This window comes from Lonchura striata, chromosome 1 (assembly GCF_050655825.1).
Source record: "Lonchura striata isolate lonStrDom1 chromosome 1, ASM5065582v1, whole genome shotgun sequence".
In the NCBI taxonomy this organism is placed as follows: Eukaryota; Metazoa; Chordata; class Aves; order Passeriformes; family Estrildidae; genus Lonchura; species Lonchura striata.
Window position 1 is genome coordinate 11,142,492 of NC_140703.1, and position 24,792 is coordinate 11,167,283.

At 36.7% G+C, this 24,792-nt stretch overlaps 1 protein-coding gene across 14 annotated transcripts in view; it reads left to right on the plus strand.

Annotated features, from left to right (window-relative positions):
- Nucleotides 1-24,792, plus strand: part of ROBO2 (roundabout guidance receptor 2) — a 1,020,426-nt gene that overhangs the window by 918,298 nt on the left and 77,336 nt on the right. For all 14 annotated transcript variants that reach the window (XM_085589808.1, XM_085589815.1, XM_085589834.1 and 11 more), the window contains 7 exons: nt 1,424-1,595; nt 7,540-7,745; nt 11,837-11,918; nt 12,569-12,734; nt 14,368-14,534; nt 17,810-17,931; nt 24,454-24,685. In XM_085589808.1, coding sequence (XP_085445934.1) covers nt 1,424-1,595; nt 7,540-7,745; nt 11,837-11,918; nt 12,569-12,734; nt 14,368-14,534; nt 17,810-17,931; nt 24,454-24,685 — 1,147 coding nt within the window. The remainder of the gene's footprint in view (nt 1-1,423; nt 1,596-7,539; nt 7,746-11,836; nt 11,919-12,568; nt 12,735-14,367; nt 14,535-17,809; nt 17,932-24,453; nt 24,686-24,792) is intronic.

A 24,792-nucleotide genomic window follows, 5' to 3' on the forward strand; every position in this document is an offset into this window, starting at 1 on the left:
AATTATAAGGATACTTGGAATGTTATTTAAAGCATATCTCTTTCCTTTTACAAAAACCTAGAGATAAAGGCATGAGTTTCACTTAAAAATAGGATTTGTTTCTTATTTGAATTCTTGCTTGTTTCTTAAGCATTTTGTTGCTTATCAGCTCCAAATAATTTCTGTAAACCATCAAGGTTTCCTTCAGAAGAAGTGGATCTGCAGAAAATTCTTTTAATACCCTACTCTGCACTTTTAGATTTTTTTTTTTTTTTGTCAATACAGACAAGCTGAAAAGTTAGTAGGGAGTTATCCTTAGAAAGCACAGCTGAGCTAGACAGAGCTGCAGTAATGACTGAAAGCTTATCACAGCTGGTAACAGTGTTTTGGGGTATTCCTGATGCAAACAACTCTATTTTTCATAGAGTCTCGTTGAGTTGGCATAAAATCTAGATCCCATTTTACTGGAATTACTGTTGTTTAATTATTGTTTAAGATGTTCTTTCTATCCCACTGGGCAACTCTGCTGACCTTTCTCTTCGCATGGCCTTCCTTTTCCTGTTCTTATTTATTCACAAGAGCTATGCCAGAGGGTATAACTTTTTCCTTGAAAACACAGCTCTCACCACTAAAACCTTTTCGGGTCTGTAGTATTGATTCATTCAGTCCTTCATCATATGCAATGACTACTAGAGCCATTCCAGTTATTATTATTGACGTCTCTCTTTTCTCCAATCCAGCCCAAAGGCAAAAACTAATCTCCCTGTTTTGTGCTAACTGATATCTTATCCTACATGATTTTTTTTTTTCCCTCTGATGATTTCCACATCAGATTAATACCCTTCCTATTTGCCCTCCAGGCTCTATGCTGCACTTCTCCTTTGGTTTATCACAGTTTTAATTTCCTTTTGCTTCTCCTTTAAACTCTCAGCTTCTCCTACTTTATGACATGCTTCTATCTTCCTCCCAGCCTTATTTATGTACCATGCTCTTACTTTCTCATTTTCTCAGAATGTTTTCATAGCCAAACAATAGTGCTCTGCTCCCTCCAGTTTCCAGGATTCAATGCTTGCTGCTAGTTTTCTAGTGTTTGCTGTAGTGTGATGCCCTTCTTGTTTGATAGCTGAGTGTATTATTACAATTGCATTCAGAATGAAGATGAATGTGTCACAAATATAAATCACTCAAGTGTGATTGTTGGAAAGTGTCTCCTCGCCTACATCCCAGTCAGAACACAGCACTGTGAGCTGTCAAAAGGCTGTTTCTAATTTAAACTGTGAGTTGCCCAAGGCAGGGAAAGCAGCTCTATGTGTTCATAAAGTCAGAACCACACTTACTTTTTGTCCTCGATTATTTATAGTACTTTTAAGGAAAAATCATTGTAGCTGAAGGAAAAGTGGTGCTTTTGTGTTTGGAATTGATGTGAGATGAATTGTCTTTGCAGAACCTACTCTTCCCAAACCAGCCTCTGCAGCCCAACAGCAGATATTCTGTGTCACCAACCGGGGACCTCACCATTACCAACATCCAGAGGTCTGATGCAGGCTACTACATTTGTCAAGCACTGACGGTTGCTGGAAGCATTTTAGCAAAGGCTCAGCTGGAGGTTACTGATGGTGAGCTGTTAGAAATTCCTATTGTTTATTTCCTGTCAAAAGTACATTAAAATCAGTGTAAATAAAGGTGTACAAGATCACATAAATCATACAAGTAAATGGACAATTTTCTGTAGGAAATAAAGTGAGAAAAGGTCTCTGTATCTGTGTATGGAGTAAAAGAGGCATCAAAGTCTAGTTTGCCTCTTAGTTGCTTTCTAGAGGCAAGAAATTGTTAACAATGGAAAAAGGGGACAAACCAGCTTAGAATAGGTTTGGTGAGAAATGAAGCTGCTTGGTTTGCTAGAGCTAAGATAGGACTAAAAAATAATCAGAAAATTAATAGTTTTGTGATTAAAGCAGTGAACTGAGGTGCAAAAAAATGTATCTCCATTCCTGCCAGTTCTATCTTAGATGAGTAGGGGATGTGTCCTTAGCTCAATTAAATCAACATAGTTTCTCTGAAGGTGGTGGAGTACCATAGATTTGGACTGCCTACAACATGTAGTCCTTTAGTCCCCCCATGAATAAAGCTCCTACCTCAGAGCTGTGTTCAGTAGGGGTAGGTGTGAAAAAAGTAATGAAAATCCATAGGTAGAGAAGAGTTTTCAGGAAAGGAAAAAACTTACATGGTCTGTCTTGATGCTTTCAATTTCAAATTTTTGGGTTTGATACTCATCCTGCCTTGAGGTTTCTCATCTACAGATATGAATCCTTTTCATATGTCAGGAATCCTGTTGCTATCCCTCTTCATCTTATTGTGGATAGAAGGCAGTTTGCATCCTTGCATGTTAGTGAAGAAAACAAGAGAATCCCTGCTATACTCAGAGACAGTGGCATTCCCCAGCATCATTATTCCTTATCTTAACTGACACATTAAATATCTCCTGACAGACTTTGATGAATTTTTGCCATTAAAACTGTTGTTATATGCAGAGGTCTACTTTTACTGTTCCCTTAGAGACCTGCCTGCACCATGAAAGTTTGAAAAGATGTCTAATTTTGAATAATCTGCCTTTTCACAAGAGCATATTCATCACAAGTGACAGGTGGAGAGGTTCAGGCTCGTATTATAGAGGTTTGAGCATTAATTTGATGCCTTTCCTTTGTTTTCCAAAAGCTGCCTATATTTTTATGACAAGGGGAAATAATTTCTGCCTTATCCTTGCATCTCTTCAAGCACGTTACTTTTCTGTAGTTTCTGGAGACTAAAGACTTGGCTTTGCTCTGCAATGTCTTTTAGTCTTTTCTCTCATGGTCTATGACAAAATGATGCATTTTCATTCAATTCAAATTTAAATGTAGATTAAAAGGTCATTTGAAAGGAATGGAAAGGCAATATTTTTTAATATCTGTCCATAGTGCTGCCTGATTCAGGGCCATGACTGTCATTGGAATAAATAGAACACACAAACATTGGCTGGGAGGACATTGAGCTGTTAAATGGTCACACCTGCTGATGCTGCACTGATTTACAGCAACAGGCGCTGAGTGGATCAAATCAGGTTCAAGGATGCTAGTGATGAGAAATTCTTGCTTTTGACAGCCAAGGGCTTTGATCCACCTTTATCTATTTCTTATGTGGGGGAAAAAAAAAATAAATCCTAATTGATATCTTTGGAATTTTCATTAGCATGTTTAGAAAGCCAAGGGAAAGTGTCCCTGCTGAAATGCAAGCTCATCTCCAGTTAATTCTGGTTAAAGGCAGCCTGCATTCCACATAGCTCGAGAGAGCAGTAGCTGGTGGCTCTGCTGCTCAAGGAGTGCAGGGCCTGCCTTTTTCAAATGCTTTCCAGAACCCACTGTCAGCATGATCATTATGAAATAATACAAGATTGCTTTATAGAAATACCATTTCATCCCAGAGTCAAAGGGCAGATGAGGTCAGAAGAAAAGTGCCAAAACAACATTATGGAGCTGAGATTATGTGAATAAATGTACCATTAGATCACAGATATTTTTTTAATTGCTTTTAGTTAGGAAGTTAACCATAAATGTCTAAATAATCTGTTTTGGTTGATGCTGAGCAGAAGTTCTGAGAGCTAATGACTTTTATCAGCCGGGAAATCTAATTTAATAGTTTTAAGAATATAATAAAAGATAAACACTGTGTGTGCTAGCTATATGCTTTAGCATTAGTGTTCTAGTTTTTGGCTGGTGATTTCAGTTTTACTTCCTAGCCCAGAATTTTTCTGTTTGGTTAATGATTTAATAATAGTGGCGAGCCATCTTTTTCATTTTGAACACATTTTTGTTTGATCCAGAGTAATTTAGATCCAATTGAAGTTCCAATACAGAATGAAAACATGTCATGTGCAGAAAAACAAGTGCTTAATTATACCATATATAGCAGTGTTTCAGTTGTTACATTTTTGCACTTACAAGTCTTTACTGGAAATATTTTTAACTCAAGTGTTCACATGAGAAGAGATTACTAGCTGTGATGAAATGTGCTGAGCTGAGTGATAATTTTGCTGATTATGGACTGTGCTAAGAGCCTTGAGCATATTTGAAATTCAAATCTTGTATTTTCTTGAAAGGCTATCATGTAATTCACTGTCTAATGCACATCTGGAAAAGCAAAATCAATTTTGAAATTGAAGAATCTCAGCAATCCTTTCAAACGCAAGAAATTAATATGCAGCTCACAATCTTATGACAGATCATGCAAATAAACCAATGCTTCCATCTCTGTCTATGCTCCACATAAAAGGAATAGTTTCCAATTAGTTTTGTGTTAGTATTTGTCAATCATGCACAGAATATTTTGGAGATCTTAATTTCTCCTCAATAAATATTAAAATTTATTAATAAATCACAGTTTACTTGTCTACAAATCTGACCACAATGATTCTTATCCCTCATCCAAACTATATGTTTCATAGCAAGTGTGACAGTTTCAAACAGGAGAAATTCAGAACATTTTCACAGCTTCCTGTGAAACTCTTCTGCAAAAAAAAAAGACAGACAAGGGATTGGGCTCTGCTTTTCCACCTTTCAGACAGAACCCTACCCTATCATGAGTGTTCATGATGTAGATTTCCTTACTTTTGTCTGATTTTACACATCATCTCATCACAAATTTTTTTTTTTTAATTTTGACTTTAGAAATGCCAAACTAAAGACCTCATTTTGTTTTTCTCTTCATTTCCATTGTAATTTGACCACATATCCCCCAAATTTAAATATGGTTTCAATTGATACAAACTGCATTTGTAGTGAATAAACTGTTAATGAACAGTTTATTATTATCTATAGGAAAATAGAATTTGTCCTTTTCCTATAATCTCTTCAAAAATTAAGATGCATTTTTCCATGAAAGGAATCTGTTATTTTTTCAGTTACCAGAATATGCAGATGTATGGATATTGGAAAATAGTTTCAAAACCATTTTAAAAAATAAAGTAATTTTGAAATCAACTTCTGTTTTACCATGCACGTATGTTTGTGGGCACACAAAATGTTTTTGTGGAACAGATACAGAAGTTTGCATCTAGGAGAAAACTATGAGAAGAAACTAATTAATATGTTTTAAAAGCAACTAACAATCCCCACACCATTTTGTGGCTATTTTTCATTAGTCCTCTGTTCTTCATAATGCTTCTGACATATATATTATTTTAAACTCTAACCTAGTTTTGGTTCCTTACTAATGAGGACCTAAGTAGTAGGAATGTAACCACACACATGTTTTAGAGAAGATTTACAAGTCATAGTTGTGAAGACAATACAGCCGTTCACAGATCAGTGGAAACTCTAAGTGTTCATTTAACCTTTAACCTTAGTGTCATGGAAACCTGTAGTGGTCTTTCACCCATAACACCCTTGAAAATGAAGATTCCTTCTGGCTAGGAGGCTTTCAATTACACTATTGATCAGAGCTATTTAAAGGATTATGAGCTCCTCATTTGGGCTGTAAAAAAAATCTAATTACATGCCAAAGAACAATATCTGTAATGCAGTAGGTTTTGAAAATACCTACATTGCTACATATATGAAAGACACTTAGATGATGCAAATAACTGCAGTGGAATAGCTAGCAACTTAAATAGTTATTCTTCATTATTTTTTAGCTACTTAGAATACTGAGATTTTCTGGTTTACATTAAATCTAAAGGATAACTTGTGCAGCTAAGTTTTAATTTTATTATACTCATGCTCCAGCTAATAACTCTATCCTAGTAACTCTCTGAGAGCTGAGATCCATTTTTATTTTGCCAAATAGCTGAACTATGTAGTCATAAGGAACCTTAATGAGATTAAACATTTTGTATCAAGCTGTAAATGCCTTACATTTTTCTTGTTATATAGTGTTTCCTGTCCTATCTCTTAAGTTCAGTGAGTGATACTTCAGAATTTCCAAAATAGCTTTCACATTCTGGTGTTAAGAAATAATCTGCATTGGCTTTCTATTTTCAGTTCAAAATATATATTGGCTTTCTATTTTCAGTTTCAATTTCAATGAATGTGATGAGGTCACACTCCAAGGTGTGATTCTGACAATATTAATGATTCTGATCTTTGTGAATTTTGTTAACAAAAAAGGTAGGTAGTATTTTTGCAACATTAAAATTTCAGAAACAATTATTTTAGGCATAAAATGTGCCACTAACATATCCCTGATATGTTTTATTTAATAAATAACACAATAAAAGCACTTTGGTACTCTTGAAGGTTCCAGAGGTTTGCATCTCAAACAGCTCAAATACAACAGAAGTCATATTGCTTCATAATAATATTTTCACTTCATTGTTAGAGTCTGGTGTTTTGTGTGGACTATAATAAACAGATTCTCAGCTAGAATAAATGATTCAAACTCAATTGACATCAGCAGAGGCAGGCTAACTTGCACTGGTTTAGAAGTTAATCCTGCCTGCTACGATATTTAATACCAGTCACACAATTGTTCAGTTGTTCAAAATTTAAAACAGCAGCAGTATGGCTGGTAAATTTATAAAAATACACAAAAAGAAAAATAAATTCTCAGTACTGACTTTTTGTGACAGTCCTAGCCTTGTGTATATTCAAGTATTTTGGATTCAGTTTGTATAAACACATTTTTTAGAAACAAAGGTCATATTTTGTTGCTTAACAGATGGCTCAGAGAAAAGGTTCAACAACAGAATTATTTGGGATAAAATGATCTTTCAAGAAAAATAAACATGAGCATTATACCTCATCTTCAAGATACCTCACTGGTCATGGAATGAGGCTTATATGCAGCCATGCACTCTCTCAATAGTTGCAGGGTCCTTTATTCAGTATTGCAAGCATGCAGATTGTAAATTATCAGGGAAAAAAATGGGAGTTCATGGCTTTAAAAGGTGAGGAAATTATTTGATAAGTAAGCTGTTAAATTATGTGATTGAGCTTGAGCTTTTCTCTGCTGGAAAGAGTGGTACATCATTTAGATCAACCAGATTATGAAAATGTTTTGTATAACTGTTAAATATTTTTGCTGGTGAAAACCAGCAAAATAGAGTAGGAATGGGGGATGTGGTTGGTACCCAGGCTAGAGTAGCTATAGTGTTTCACTTTTAACTTAACAGATTTTCTCTTTTAGACCAAATTGGGTAAGCAAGTAAACACATTTTGATGTGACATCAAAGGTGTGTTTTAAGTGCTATCCCAAATTGGAAGGAAAGAGTGTTGCACTTCAATTCTTCTCTGAATTAAGGTCTTAATTTTCATCCTATGTTAACCAAATCAGCCTGATGATCTTTGCTAACAGATATTTTTCTATCTGCATGTTATCTTGCAGTGGTGAAATAAAACTCTTACTGAAATGATTTTCAAATTTGCCAACTAATTGATGACCTCTATTTATGGCTCCTCCAAAAATAATGGGTTTAGCCTCTTAGAGGCTGACTTTAAGCATCTTCTTAAAACTTGTCCCGCGTGGCGGAATAGCAGCAGCAGAGGATGGCAAAATGTGTGGGTGCCAATGCCTGTGCCACTGTTTTAGTCTTGACAGATCGACCTCCGCCCATCATCCTCCAGGGCCCCATCAACCAGACCCTGGCAGTGGATGGCACAGCTCTGCTCAAGTGCAAGGCCACCGGTGACCCCCTGCCTGTCATCAGCTGGCTCAAGGAAGGGTTCACCTTCCTGGGCCGGGACCCTCGCACGTCCATACAGGACCAGGGGACGCTCCAGATCAAAGCTCTGCGGGTGAGTAACGGCAGCGCCACGAGCGTGACGGGTTCTGCATGTCCAGTTTGGAGCCCTCGGTGTGTGCCTCAGGCAGCTCTGCTGCCTTCTTCTTGTCTCCAAAATTAACTTGTTATTTCTACTATGAAGTTCTCACCAAGTCATTATCCATTCTTTGACGTGTAGAAAAGGGAAGGGGAAAGAAGAGCAAAACTAGCTTCAGGTATTTCTATGAGAATTCCCTAAAAACAGAATCAGTGTTTATAATTTTGTGTCTGTTGCAATAGAACACATGAGTTGGGGGTAGACAAAAATGTAAAAGGACTCTCCTTCCTTTTCACTGGTCTTACGCTGAAGCCATTAGCCTCTCTGTCAAAACTTAGAGCAGTTCTTGGCAACACCTGACCGTAATTTTCCAAATACTTGTGCTAGCATGTGATCTGGAGCTCATCAGGGTTTGACCATGCACCTTCTCCATCAACAACTCGTCAGTCCCGAGCTGGCTGATTTATTCCAGTGTTATGCTTCCTGGAAATGTTCCACCAGGCTGCAAATGGGAAAAGACAACTAATACTGTAGCATACATGCAGTCATATGCAGAGGGATTTCTATTAAAAATTAAATACCTATTGTAATATCAACATTTTTACACATGAGATAATACAATATTCTCTAATACTTCAAATAGGATAATGTCATATGTTTTTGTTAAATATTGCATCACTAATCTCTGTTTTGGCTTTTAACTTTTCCCTGTTTAAAGATTAAGTATTTCTGTGTATTTGGACAAGCATGCATATGGAAAATAGTCAGTTAAATGTACTTACTTTTCAAGAACTTGAAGATAATTTCAGAAACCATTTAAATTAGTCAGCAGAAATGTCTGCTCTTAGTTTTCCCATCCAAAAAAATGTTAATAAACATAGTACTAATAACAAGAAATAGCAGGTTTTTTTCTGATACTGTCTCATCAGTGATCATAGATGAATTGTGAACTGCCTTAGAACAAAATAGAATTTATTTAAAAATTTATGCTAGCTTGCCTTGAGTAAACAATTTGTCGTTCCTTCCTGGGTTGAAGGCAGGTTTAGGCCATGAAGGTTAATGCATTTTTCCTGTAGAGCTGGATTAAAGAGTGCGCTTGAATAGTCAAGATTCCCCAGTAGTGTTAGAAAGCAGCAATTAAAGGTGGAAGCTTAGTGATTTCAAACAAACTTTCAGGCACTGATGATGGGCTTCCGTGGAGTGTCCATGAGGCAGAAGCTCTTGGGATACCTGTCTGCATGCTGCTATGCAAACAATGAAATTGGCTCTGAATCGTGCCAGCACATTAATCTCACTCTTAGAGGCTGTGTCTGTAAACTAAAGGAAAATAAAATTACTTACAAGAGGAGAAGAAAACAATATTAGTAGTGAGTGTGGTTCTAAAAGACGCAAAGCTTTTATTAATCATTAAGTGGCTCATTCACTAGTAACCAATTTTTCTTAAAGGCTTAGAAAGTAATTTTTTAGAAACTCCTCTATAGCAGTAATGTGCACTGTTTGTTTGACTCAGTTTTAAGAACAAAAACTACACAGAACTATAAACACAATTTTTCTCCTGTGCTTTGCATATTTTAATTATACATGGATTTAAATGAGGAATGCTTAACTTTTCTCTCAGATCTACCTTTACAAGGACAAGCACCACTTCCTAAAGAAAAAAAAGGGCCACAAAAATGTCCAAGTATGTTTACATCCCCAGGTTCAAAATAAATTAATAATTGCCACTGACATGTCCTCAGCCTTCTGGCTGAGGGTAGATTTATATTAGGTATCAGGAAGAAATCTTCCCTGTGAGGGTGGTGAGGCACTGGAACAGGTTTCCCAGAGAATTTGTGGATTCCCCATCCCTGTTCAAGGCCAGGTTGAATGGCATTTTGAGAAACCTGGTTTGGTTGGATGGAACTTTGAGCAACCAGGGTGGGGAGGGGGGATGAGAGGACTTTAAGGTCCCTTCCAACATAAACCATTCTCTCTGATCCTTTTCTGCTATTTCTATCACACCACAGTCAAATGATTCATGAGCCTGCAACAGTCACATGTGCCACAGTTGTAACATGAACACAGATTTTTCTGGTCAGCCAATCTCTCAGTTGCCCTGAGGAAGATGACTAAAACTCACATGTCATTCATTCAATACACCTTCAGACAGGTCAGCACGGATGGAAAACTCCCTTTGCTGTAGAAACGTGCCACACCAGGATTAGACACCTGCATTAACTAAGGAACAAAACTTTATTTTATTGAATAGTAAAAATTTTCCTATTCACCTCCCCTTTTTTTTTTTTCCCCATAGATAAAAAAAAGTATAAACAATTGAAGTACCAACACACTAAATCTGGTCCTAATCCATCCACAACCTGGAAATTAGATAATTTGCTAAAGCTTGCAAGAAGCCGTGTACTTCCAGCTTGCTTTGTATGTTGTTTGCCTTCTTCAAGTTGCTCTGTTGTGTATACCACATACCTCATTGAGTGCACCATCTGTCACAGTAGTACACAAATGCAGTTAAGAACCATAGCCTTGAGAAATAGTCCCCATTATCACATAATGAAGAATTATATATTTAATAAAATCTCAGAGGAAGCAAAATAAAACACTGCTTCAAAATGGTATAAGGCTCTCTCCTCTGGAAAATCTCTCTTTTCAAGAGTCTTTCGCATTTCAGTAGCAGCACTGTTGTATTTTGAGTCTTTGAGCCATTGTCAGAGGGGTTTTCATTATTGCTTGTATTTCACACACATAACCATCTCCTGAAAAGCATGTTCATTCAGAAAATTGAGCTGGCATTAATGAGTTGCTTCCTCACCTAAGCATTCTCAGTGTATCTGAAGAAAAATAGCAACAAAATTCATGCGTGACAAAGCTAAAAATTAATTAAAGTATATAGCTACAATTAATCTAAAAAACATCTTGCTTTTTTGCCTTGACATTCTTTTTGAAGAGTGACATATAAGGATATATGCTACAGTGCCAATCTGCATTTAACAGAAAACTCATTACAATTTTTTAAAGCCCAATAAAGCTCCTTGGATGCAGTTCTCTTTCCATCAAGTCATGTGATGGTGAATAAAATTCTTAATCACTAGAGTCAGCACTCACCCTTTTCTGCTTCCACCTCCAGATAACCATGCTTTATGCATTATGAAAGGAGAACTCCTCCATATATTTTGTGTTTTGTAAATTTACCATTTTCCATCCATCCCTGTAGTCTTCACTTGTTCCTGACTCAGAAATCTTTATTTTAAATTTAAACAGGAAATAGGAAAACCCCTGGCAAATTTGCTAGTAAAACAGTTTCTACGGTGATGAGATTAATATTGACAACCTAATTCAAAACAGTTTCCATAAATAAATTTAAAATATTTGAATTGACAAGGGAATCACAATAATTTTATACAAATGCAATATTTTTTTGCTACCAAAGGGCCTTGCAAGCCTAAAAAAATATCCCATGTGAGATAGAAGAAAGGTAAGCATGGTGTAGGATCTAATTTATTGCTTCTGTTTGGAAATTGCTTGGAGGATTGTCTATGTCGAGAGAGCCACTGTTAAGAGAGAACTGTTAAGTTTTAGCAGCATTTTTATGTAGGGTGCATAGAAATTACTTCATCTGTCAGAAGAGTCTAAGGTGATGTAACATCCTTCTTGGCACTGTAAACTAGACCTGTGGGTCATCCTGGGATAATAAATGCTGAGCTTTTACCCTCTAAGAGGTTAATCATTGTTATATTGTATATAAATGTTACCTGATTTCACCTGCATTTTTTGTAACCAATGCAAACGCTGACACTGTCAGTGCTCCATTGTGGAGCATTTACAGTACTGGTACCATTAACAATATGAAAATTAGAATTAGTAAAGTATTAGAAGCAAGTAATCTTATTATAGTTCTCTAAATGAAAGCCACCATTAAATGATTGCTTGAAAATGTCTGGTGCCTTCTAGTCTGGTGTAAAATGTAGGCTAAGTCCTTCTTATCAAGGAGCATTTAGAAAAAGAAAATAAGAGTAAACTCAGCTGATTCTAAAAGGTTGTTAAAGCTGCCCTTATGCCCTTTTCATGTCCAGCTCTCTGATACTGGGACTTACACTTGCGTTGCCACAAGTTCCAGTGGGGAGACGTCCTGGAGTGCTGTGCTGGAGGTGACAGGTAAGCAATGCCCAGGGATGTGCTCCACTTGGCACAGAGGAAAATAAACCATATGACAGCAGTCTGAGCCACAACTTCTTGGCTTGACATGGAGAAGTTTTGGATGAGAAGGCTGTGTTCCTTCATGCATCTTGCATTTCACTGCTGTTGTCTTATAATGCCTGTTGACATCGCAGCAATTTTCATACTTATGTCCAGTGGGTGCAGTATGCTTTAATTCTTCTAACAGGAGTATTAATAAAATGTGGCTTTATCCAGTAGTTGGCTTGGGCAAGAAAAATACAAAGTGCTCTATGTGAGTACTGCAGTTGATTTGAATACAGGAAATTTCTCAAAGTTTTTCGTACTTCATGTACATTTCAGTAAGCTGGGCTTTTTTTTTATTCTTTCATTTCCTTCTTTTTTTTTTTATATATATTTATCTTTTGATTTTTGCCTTTTTTTTTCTTTATTAGTACCTAGAGAATGATAGCCCTTCATCCAAAAACATGTGGTAGTAATGCAATTGTTGACTTAGTTCTTTATAGATTAAGAACATCCGTTCTGCTGATTTTGCAGATGTTTGCCATGTTTTTCATTTTAATCTTCTGCTTTGATCAAATTATATAACCAAGGATAAAAAGTAATCATTTTGTATTTGTCCTTCACAGAATCCGGTGGAGCAGCAGTCAGTAAAAATTATGATATAAATGACCTCCCTGGGCCACCATCCAAACCTCAGGTCACGGATGTTACTAAGAACAGTGTCACCCTGTCCTGGCAGCCAGGGACCCCTGGAAGCCTACCAGCTAGTGCATACATCATTGAGGCTTTTAGGTATGTGAATTATACCACCTTTAAGCTCCTTTCTTTCTAATTTTGCTTAAACCCTAGTGCCAGGGTTTTGTGGTGTTTTTTCGGACTCTATACATGTCATTAGAAGCTCATTAAATGACTCAGTTCCATAGAAGGCATTGATTAATATTCTTCGCATTGATTTTTTTCTAATTTATCACTTTTTTCTAAGTGATTAATTGGACGACATCTAACTATTTCTTCAGGTCAACAGGAATATAACGGAACAATGCAGTAATTGTTTGTCACTTTTCCTTTAACACTGATGATCAGTGAGAGTCTCCTGTGGGAATGATGCAGGTTCTTGGCTATCATAGTACAGACAATATGGGAATAAATGGGTAATCCTGAAGGCTCTCTGCAAACTTTAATTCCAGCTCTTGCTAATGCAGTCAGTATTAAGGGGTCAAAGTGCTTTAAATGTCTATTTTTTTAGTGTTTTAGATAGATGAAAACTTCTAACTGAAAAGACCAGTATTGATAATTTAGGATTTTATCCTGCAGCCTGAGGCTTTAAAGAATTCAGGTGCTCCCCTCCACACAGCAGCAATTACTGTGTAGTACAAAAGAACTCCTGGGCTCCAATTCAGCATGTTTGTTTGAGCATGGGCCGTACTCTGACATGTATCTCTAGAGCATATTTTGGCTTCAAATTCTGTACCTTTTTATATGTGTTCCTTAATCCAGTTGTTATAAAAAGGACAAGTTTTTCTTTTAAGTTAAAATTCATGCAAGAATTTTCATAATCATATGCATGCAAATTTTAACTCATATGTTATGTATGTAAAGAACATTACAGTATTTGCAGTATGTTGGTTTTGTTCTAGAAGTTGTTCTTTATGCATTGTATGAATGAAGTGATTCAAGCAACATAAACCTTGTAGCTTTCCATTTCCTTTTTCCTTTTAATATATTTAAAGATTTTTTTTATCAACGCTATACAACAAAGCATAGTAAAATAAAATTTTCTCTTTAAACTTATGTTTCACCCTAGATAAGATTTAATGGCATCCCATCAATAACTTCTAAAAAAGGCAGACATTTTCATTAAAAGTTGTTTTAACAATCACATTTGAAATCTTTTCATATAGTGGATTGTAATCTAATTATAATAATGTTGAATTGAAATTGTGGTGGTAGGAAAATATTCATATAATTTCCTCCATTTCAAAGAATGTTTTCAATTTTTTTTTAACTTTGAGAGTGAATTTAGTTCAAGAGCATTTTTCTTCCAATGGCAGTTTATTGACATAGTTTACTTACCAGTGTAGAAAATTATTCTTTCAAGAGAACTTTCCTTTCTAAGCCTTTTGTTCAAGAGTAGCCTGTTTATCATTCAAATTTACTCTACAGCTTTCTACCTTTTTCCTTTTGCAGGTATTTTAGAGAAATAGCAAAAAGTTTTATTTTATTGCAAAGAGAAATACTTTTGACAGCTGCATTATGATTTTTAGCTGGTCTCGATGAGCTAACTGAAAAAAATATTTTTCATTTCACCCTGCTTTTACCACATTTTCCTGCTCTTAGAGTCAATCCGGGGTTACAAGACAGGTCCTTGCACATCTTTATTTTTCTCTTATATTCATTTATAATCTTCCACGTGTTCTTGTTGCAGTCAGTCTGTGAGCAACAGCTGGCAAACGGTGGCCAACCACGTGAAGAGCACCCTGTACACTGTGAGAGGCCTGCGCCCCAACACCATCTACCTGTTCATGGTCAGAGCCATCAACCCACAGGGCCTGAGCGACCCCAGCCCCATGTCAGACCCTGTCCGAACCCAAGGTAAGGTGCAGTTTCAAGGCTTGTGTGCTTGAGCTGAAATAGAGAGGAGGAACTGTGGCTCCACCGATGGGTCAGTCTGGCTGTTTGGCTTTAGCACACTCACTGAAGGAATTGTGATTTGAGCTTCGCCAATAAAGATGAGAGTAGTCCAGTGTTTGCTGCATTAAGGTTGCATCCTTAATCTTTTGTACAGTGTAGACTTTTTGGTTTGCAATTTACTTAGACTCGACTTGTCCCTGGTTACTATTGAAAGCAATGTGACCTGCCCAAGCTTTTCTGAAAAGCACTCTAAACACTCTTCTCTCCTCAGTATCTTTCCTCTCCATGTCCTTTCTTCCTCTCCATTAGTAGGGATATACTATGATTGTTGCCCCAATTCTTAAGATTTTCTAAAGGCTTCTGAGTTTACATTCTGTTAGAAAACTTTCTCACACAATTTTCTATAAACAACATATTGTTTTGCATTCCTTCATAGGGGTGGAGAAACTTGATGTACTAGTAGTTTGTCCAATGTCTTTGGAGGGGTGGCCCATTCACTCTCCAATCCACTGTCACCTTTGGAAAAGTGTAAAAGTTGGAGTCAGAAAATAAAGCCTTCTTTGCCTTGCAAACAGCAGTGGTTTGCATTGTGCTTTCACGTGTCTCACAGCGATACTATGATAACAAGTGTTTATAACAGGCAAGACACTGTGTTTAGAATTATGTTTAATCAAAAGAAATGCACAACACATGTTCATTAATCTGAACCAACATTTAGGCAGAGAATTCATGTAAATTAAGGCATCTGCATTCTAAGAATAAGAGAAAGGCATGGACCTTCTACTTACATACCTATATTTCTGAATTCTTGTATCAGTCCATTGTGCAAACCAAGAGAGAAGGCTGAAGTGAAATTGCTCATTTGCAGGGTGCTGATAGGATTGGTACCTGTGGTCCTCCATTGCTACTGAATCAGTTACTGAGGTCTGTTCACTTTGCATCAAGCTCTAACTGAATATAACTGCCACAAACAGATTTCCCTTCACAGCGTGGATTTTTTTGTTGTTTTGACAAGATACTGCTTGAATGCTTAATTCAAGAGTGTATTTCTGTGTTAAACATGTCCTAATACAAAAATTCATAATTCTTTGGAATCATAATTTTTCTAATCCAAAGTAATAGTCACAGGTAATTTAAAATTAAATCTTCTGTCTCCGTTTATTTTTATTCAGAGACTTCTGTCTCTGGAGATCTGAAGGTGCCAATGGAGGGCACATCCTGAGGCAGTCTCCAGCATGTGTTGTAAGTTGTTTGGGTCCTTTGCTGGATGGAAAGAGATAAACAAGAGTAGAGTGGCACTTCTTTATCACATAACCATCCAGCCTCCCTTATCCCAGCCTAGCCCTGAATAAATCTGTCCTGAATAGTTACACCCTCAAAATAGTAATTATGGCTGGAAGAGGAAAAAAAGAGCTGCCTTCTCAAAAGCTGGAGAAGTGAGTTGTGCAGGGATTTCATAGCCTGATTAGCCATGGAATATCACAAGTTTCCATCTTTCTTATTTTCCCATTATTATAGGGTGACTCATGCTTTTTATTGCAACAGACTTTTAGTCTGCATAACTTATCACCTAGCTAAAAAAAAACCAACAACTTTATTTGGCATTTGAGTGTCAAGTATAGACTTTTTATCTGACATACTGACAAGCAATTTGATTTCAGTAAAAACATGTCTTTTAATTAGCTACGGCGTGTGTTGCAGCTTCCATTTCCAGAAGCTGTTTAGCAGTCAAGCACACTGAGACATGTACAGGATTTATAGCTTCTTTGCAAGCCTGCAGTTTAATAGAATTAAATCATAAAATCAATTGAAAATTAACATAATGTTTTGATGTGATTTCTAATTATGCCTGAATTCAATTCAGGCTCACAGTAGAAGCTGACACATGGTGGAAAGCCTTTTCACAGAGGCCATGGAGAAATAACAAAGCAGCTATAGCAGTGCTATAAAATAATAACTTGCAACAGGTAGCTTTCATAGCTGAACATTTAATGGCCTGGTATTCAGTACAGCAAATACAAGTAATAAGATTTAATGTAAATTTTCACCAATGAACTGCAAGTAGATAATCAGGTACTTTCAAAAGGTTTATCTTATATTACTTATATGAAATAAAGACAGAAGTCCTTATTTCTAATGGAATTGGTTTCTTGTTGGATTATTAATAGATGAAACCATATACTAAAAAAACTCTTCCAAAAAATGATATAAATTCCTATCCATGAAATCTAAATTATAATAAATAATAGTATATTCACTGATAGCTGAAAAAATAGGTGTTAGAAAGAATATCTAACTGAATCCATTGTGTTCAGGATGTAGCTTCTTGCACCAGTTTTGCTTAAGTCATGATTCTATTATTCCAATACTTAATCATACCCTTAGAAATAGATCAGCTGTCTTTCTACCAGGATCCTCCTCAACATGTGAAAATGAAATTACACTGGGAGCATCACACTTTTTTTCAAGTGTACATACCAGAAAACTGAATTCCACATGTACATCTTGGCATTCACTTTCTACTGTTACCAGTCCATGTTATTCTCTTACTTCTGGATACATGTGCCACTTTGAAGGGCACATGATCTTGAAGAGAAAATGTTGTGGTAGATTGTTTTTGTTGGCCTTTTACTAGATAAGGATCAGTTTGGCTTCCTAAATTAAATATTTTCTTTTTTTCATGTTTGCACTAGATTTCATTAGCTATGTCTGTTAAGGGAAAATTTGCTTTGCAGGAGAAAATGCTATTTTTATTATTTGGTTTCTTGTGTGCATGACATGTGGGGAGAAGAAGCTTAGTGAAAGTTTGGAAACATATAATGACTTAATGTCATGTATGCTCTAGCAAAATAAAAAAAAACACTGTTCATTTTCTTCAATTATACTAACCAATTTGGTTCCGGACATCTGTGCAGCATTATTATTATCTAAGTACTTTGAAACTAGTGAACATTGCATCTCTCTCATCATTTACCCGAGCTGAGAAAACTTTGCCATCTAATCAGAATACTCCTTTAATCTTATTTATATTTCATGATTTCCTAAGTGGCTAGAGGTGGATGATTTTGTTTGCATTATTTTATATTTGTCCGGGTTTCAACCTTAGTGCTGTATTTTTTTAAAAACAGTGCTATAGAGGATTTTCAAGTCATGTCATCAGGCTACTCAGTAGATTTTATTGATGCCATATATAGCTTTTCTCACTAAAGTGATGATTTCATATGTGTGCCTGGCAGATATCAGCCCCCCAGCGCAAGGTGTGGATCACAGGCAAGTCCAGAAAGAGCTGGGAGACGTCATTGTACGGCTGCACAATCCTGTTGTGCTGACACCCACGACAGTGCAAGTCACCTGGACGGTAAAGCTTCTGCTGTTGTTACCTTAACAATCATTTCAGTCTGCCTATTTATCCCTTCAGTGTTTTACCACCCAGGAATGATCCAGTCTTGATCCCAGTGTGAGTGCTCTGACAATCTAACATACAGCAGTGTGTATATATGTATGTATGTGTATGTGTATATATATATATATATATATATATATATATATATATATATATATATATATGTGTGTGTGTGTGTGTGTGTGTGTGTGTATGTATATATATATATATGGCAATGAAATAGTCATTTTCTCTTTCAAGTCAGGCAGGTTCAATGTCTTCAGTCTTCTGCTTGAAGCAAGGTAGCTCTCTGAATAGAAAAACATTATAAAAATGAGTATGCTTGAAGGATAATTGATCTGTGGATTCATTACGCTACATGTCAAGAAATAATCAAAGTTAAATATCGAGAAGAAATTGCTGTGTGAAAAAGTACTTTCTGCTTCAAGTCATAGTGACCTCTAACAATGCCCTATTATTTAGTGACCCAAAAATCAAAAATATCTTTCCTGCAGAGCACTTGCAGTGAAGTCAGAAGCACATGGTGCTAGTGCCTGACGCACTGTCTGTCATCTGGTTTGCCAGCACAAGCCTTACCCACAATCAGTGGATATCCTTTCATTAGAGAACACCAAAGTCTTTTGGGCAGTGCTTAACAACATTTCTATTTGAGGGGTCAAACTGCTGGGTAGGATTTCTAATATAGTGTTTGGCTTTCAAATTGTTCTGTTTCCCTTTCTGAAGCTTGATGGAAAGGACTTGTAAGAGTAGGAGAGAATTCCCAGGGCACTGGACACAAGGAGAGTGCTTTGCTGTTGGGGCATCTGTCCAGAGGAAGAAGAGCCACAAGTGAAAGAGTGAGAGAAAAATGGCCCTGCACAATATCAGAACAGTTGTATTCTGTGGGATGAATTCTGCTAAGGGGGCATTCACAATGCTCGTGGTTTTTCTTCTGCATGTCATATTGCTGAGAGATTAATGTGTGCAGGGGATTACACAAGAGGAGATAAGAAGTGTGGTGATAGATTGTGTATTATAAGGATTACTGTTGTTTTTGTACAGCACAGCCATTATTATGGGGGCTTATGCACCATACTTGTTCTGACAGATTTCAGTGGTCAGGGTACAGATTAGAATAAATAGAGAAACCAACAATTTTTTTCTTCTGTGGAAGATTATTTCGACTATATGTCACTGCATTTTGTCATCAATGATGTCAACATGCAGCTTGGCTTTCTTAAAATGCTGCATATTTCATCTGCAATTCCTCCAGAACAGGCTGACTAACCTTTGTGGCAAACCCTTTTGCCCCAGGCAGATGGATCAGTAGTAGAAAATTTGGATGTTAGCAGAGAGTAATTGTAAACCTGGATCACATCCATGTGGTGCTCCTTCATGTCCTTTTTTAGGTGTGGCATCTATCAGAAATACAGATTCATAGGCTGGCCCTTGCCTTAGCATATACTGCAAAAGGAAGCTCCAATATAAACAGAATTCAGTTTTATACCATGTAACCAACGTCATTATATTTTAATTTTATATATATATATGTGTGTGTGTGTGTGTGTGTGTGTGATATTTATTTCTTTCAAAGAATTTCCTGGGGCCCCTGCTGAACAATGAATGAAAAAATGGTAAGGTAAAGACAAATTGTTGGAAATGCTATGGATACCAGCTTATTGGGAAGATCCCTCAAAGCAGTGACCCTCTGCCACCTGACAAGCACAGAGACCTCTGTAGAGGCATTTTGGAATTGCCCAGGGGAAGAAAGACACAAAGAAAGATCTCTGAAGCAGCTAATTAGAAACTACCCAGCAACCAGAACAAAAACAATTAATTAACCATAGTCTCTAGGAAAAAAACCCACTCTATCCAGAGAATAAATTCCACAGTATTAACATAAAATGGATAGATAGTGCAGCTATCATAAAAAAGGACAGAAGTGCCATGAGAGTCATAAGACTCTTTGTGTTGGCTTTATGCAGGTCAAAGGGTGAATGCCAAGGAATGTCCTTGGTTACTGACTTTCTGCCAGTAACTCACAGCAAATTAACACCACTTTCTCCTCTCCTTTATGAGATTGTTTTGGTTTTGTTTTCTCTTTATTTTTTTTTAAATTTTAGTTTAAATGTTTGGAAATAGTTCCCTGTGGCTGTGTTGCAATTTTAAAATATGCACATACATATACACACATATTTTGAAAAGAACATCAGGCTTATAATGTCAGTGTTAAATAATAAGAGGAATGTAAAAAGTTAAGTTTTCATTGCCACTTAAATTTATTCCTCTTGTGTATAGATATTAAAATATAGCTGTAATTATCTGGTCACATAGAGGATCTCTTCTTCATGGAGCTATTAAACATTTCTTTTTATCTTCTTTATTCTCTGTGTGGTGCCAGGTCTTATTAAATTCATACCATTGAAACCTTGCATTGAATAAAAATTATTATTTTGTCTCACATGCTTGCTTATCTGTCATGCTCTCAACCGTAACATTTGTGTGCTTCACAAATAATACTGAATTTAACATCACAATGATAAAAATGTGTCATTATCCTAACTTTACACACAGAGAGGTGAGGTGCAGAGATAGTTATTGCTGATGAGACTTGTGGTGGCAGATACACCCACTGTTACCAAAAAGCTAATTTTAAGCCTTGAACATTATTTAATTTTACTTTTATTAAAACATTTTACATTGCAAGAGCATATTTTGTACTTCAAGAGCTTTTTTAGCTGACCTCAGCTATGGGTCAGCTCTTCTAGCCTCAGTGGGCATTAAACTGAAAGTTTTATTAGTGACCAAGTATGAAATGTTCCCCGGCATTAAAAAGAAGCCCTGTGGCACAAGCAGGAATAAAAAAATCAGTTCTTCAACATGGCAAAAGAATTGCTGCTTTGAAATCCTTACTGCCTTTTTGGAGGCTTCCCAGGCAGAAGGATAATTTATTTACCTCTGTTTTTTTTAATTTGATGTAGAATTTAAATGAATATACTTCACTGGAAGCTTCAGGAGTCAAGTCCTTTAGGCTGTCTTCCAGATTATCATCCCCATTTGCCTTGTTCCTGTAGGATACATAAATGCTAGTTCAGTTTGGATTTCCAGAGACTCCTGTGAGTCCGTGCCAGGGAGCTCAGCACAGCATGCAAGCTACTCTGCCCAGCTGGAGAATTGCTGTGTGTGTTGCTGTGGGAGCAGAGGATTTCTTAGGATATTTTGGGATAGAAATTTGCATGCTGCAGAGTATATTGCAAAATGTATTTAGCGTGCAGATTAGCAGGTTTGCTTGAAAGGATCTTATGTCTGCCGCATAAGCTGCATTATGAATTTCTTGCCATTGTTTTAACAACCTAATAGCCAGTGAACCAGTCTGGTGTTCAGCTGGGGCATGTGCAGGGAAAATGAGCTTCCTGTTCTGTAGAAATGGTTTTGTAGTTGCCTCCTGCACCATGGACTCATAAAAGGGGGTGAAAAGGAGCACACATGACCAATTCTGCAAGTAGATCACATTTGGTCAGTGCTGAGCACCACCTACCCAGGATCTTTAGAGAAGCATCTGCATGTTCTTGCTGTGTCTTTATATTGGCAACCATTGCAGAACTTTTGAGTTGATATCACCCACTAGAAATAATCTCTGATCCCAGTATTCAGCACAGAGAATTCCTGCAATTGCTGAAATAATGCTGAGTAATTTTTGTAAGGAAGTGGCAACCATTTACATTATCTTTTCATCAAGCCAGAGTGCGTGTTTCTGCAGCTCTGCTTATGTGTGAATGTATGCCAAACTTGGGAGTTACATAGCTGAATTAATGTCTTTAATCATATAAGGATATTTTTAGTAGTCTGCTAGTGGCAGGACACATCATTACCAGAGAAATGGAGCAAATTGTGAAATTGAAGTCACTTTGTATTATATATGACTGTGTAGCTGCAGACAGATGTATACATATGTGTACACATGTGTGTGCATGTATATGTGAAATGTATCAGTCCTACCTCTCACAAATACTTCTGGTTAATTCATGTAATTATCCGAAAGTAACTTTTTATTAATTTGGAAACCCTGAACAAAATTTAAAAATCCACCTTTCTCAGTAAGAAAAGTGCCCTCTGAGTAGTTTCCCAACAGGACCTTACAGAAGACCCTGTCCACACAGACTAACTTCAATTGGACATGAGAGACAGCTTTGTATCCTTTCCTTGATACCGAATGTGACTGGATGCTTATAGAAAACATTAAAAATGTATATTTTCTTTTGTCCATGACTCTGAATGATGAGTAATCATCATTGCCCTGTCCTGTTGTAATCAAGCTACTAATTGAAAGCTCTGTGAAACTGAAGCGAGCCCCAAATCAAGCTAGTTTACAGCACCCATAAATGTGACAGCCTTGTGGTACTACTGCATTCTGCTTTCATATTCCTTCTATTGTTTAGCCTTTCATTTTAAGATCTTAGAGGTCTGGGAGGAAAAGATGTGTATGGACAATTTGTCTGGAGGCAGATGCAAAAGTATGAGGGATTGAATATTGGTATTCTTTAGATATTACCTATGGGTCCAGCTCTTCTCAGCGAGTTGGTTTGTGTTTGTGCTGTTCTGTACAAAACACTTTTCATACTGCTTGTAGCAACACAATGCTACTATTCAGTGTAGTCAATTCTGAATTTTCCTTTTTCTCCACTAGGCAGCAGTCAGTAGAGCTTAAAAATAGAGGAAAATGGAAAGTTCTAACAAAGTTATGCCATCTTTCAGTGTAGCTTCTAACTAAGAAGTAAAGCAAGAATCAAACTCAGTGTTTGATTATTAAACATCATAACCTTATATTGTAATTTAGGTTAAAAATCTCTATTGCAAAGTGGATAAAAACATTATTTTGGCTGAATTTTTTTATTAAATGTGGGGTTCATAAAGTCTTTATATCCATAAAACATTTAGTTAATCAAAGTCAAACATGGATAAAAACAGTTTACTCTGATTTACAGACTCCCTTCATCTGGAAACAGCTGCTTAATGTTCTTCTTAAAAACACAGCTTGATTCTTTCGGTATTAACAAGCTATTATTGTGAGTTATATCCCTCTTTCAGTGCATAAATTCACTTAAAGTGAATGCAGAGAAGTTTATAAAATGCAAGCTTAATGTTGTTGTAACATATGTTGCAAGGTTTTTAACAGTGACAGTTTTGATGAAAGACATTTCTGCCTTGCTTTCATAAATAAAGCTTTCTTCTTGCTTGCCTTGCTTTTTAATGTCTAAGAATCTGTGTCCCCTCTGAATGCCTCAATAAACTGTAACAAGATTATAGGAGGAGCATAATAGAGCATGTTTTGTGTTTTCAGCCTTAAATTCATTTATTCTTAAGTCAAACAAATGTTTCTCTAATTCTGGAATATCTTTGAGCAGGCAAATTGACAAGAACATAAGAAATATCCTACTTGTTGACTCTAAGTTATAACACAGAATTACCAAACAGCCTTCTGTATGTTCTTGTTATTTGTGCTGCACTTTCTTTGCTCCTTATTTGGCAGCTACAGAAGCAGTTTGGTTTGGTTTACTTTTAGCAATCAAATTGGTTTTGCTTTTTCTTTTTTTTTTTCTTTTCTTTTCTTTTTTTTTTTTTTTTTTTTTTTTTTTTTTTGGTGTTTTTCCCCAGGAAAAAAATCTGTGTAAGAATCATAGTGCTTCAATTTTTGGGGTTTTTTTGAAGATAAATAGACTCATGCAACCTCTCCAAGCTAAAACACATACAAAACTTTTCTTCAAATAAAAATGCTATTTATAGGATAAAATTGTTAAACTTCCATGGTCCAATCTTGAATTCTGCTTGCCTAGCAACAAATAAAATATAAACAAAAACCAATAATCCATCTCCATCTGATGATGCTCCTGAGAGCATCACAACCCCAGGATGCAAAGGGGCTGCTCAGGCAGTGAACACAAGAAATAGCACATGTTTTTGGAGGTTGTTTTCTCTGCATCTGTCTTATGTTTATTTTAATTTGCTGTGCATTTCATGAGCTGTGAGCCAAGTAATGGACTAATTGTAAGCATGTAGCGTATCTTCAAAGACTTGTCCTTTTCTGAAAGAATTTGTTTTTCTTTTCTTCTCTTATTTCAGCACATCAGTACCAAGATGTGCTTAGTAAGTTTACATGCAGCAAGCATTATGCCAAAGTTTTCTTTTCATGATTTATTGCAGGGGTGGGGGCCTCATTTTATGATTTAAGGTGGTATTTGTCATGATATATAGAGCTGGAGAAAGCAAAACAGAAAATATTCCATAACCAGTAAAGTGAGACAAATACTCTTTGTAGACAATTAATCAACAGTGACTTACAAGCTAGATTGCTAAATTCAGCACCATAACTGTGAATTTTTTGATGGGGGCAGAATTATTCTAGGCAACCGCTTGTTTTCTTTTTCCACAGTGGTTTGCTGTTTGTTTGTTAGTTTAGTTTAATGTGTTCATTGCCGTTTTCTTCATTGCTGTTGCTAGGTGGACCGCCAGTCCCAGTTTATCCAGGGCTACCGCGTCCTGTATCGCCAGACCTCGGGGCTGCCTGCCCCAGCCCTGTGGCAGAACCTGGAGGTCAAAGTCCCCACCGAGCGCAGCGCCGTCCTCGTCAGCCTGAAAAAGGGCGTCACCTACGAAATCAAGGTTCGCCCCTACTTCAATGAGTTCCAAGGCATGGACAGCGAATCCAAGTCTGCTCGTACCACAGAGGAAGGTTGGTAAAAGGGGCACAAAAGCAACGAGCTTTCATAGCTGACACTGGACGTTATTCTGTGTGTGCATGTGTTCATCTCTATTTCCTTTACGTGACTTTGGTTTGTT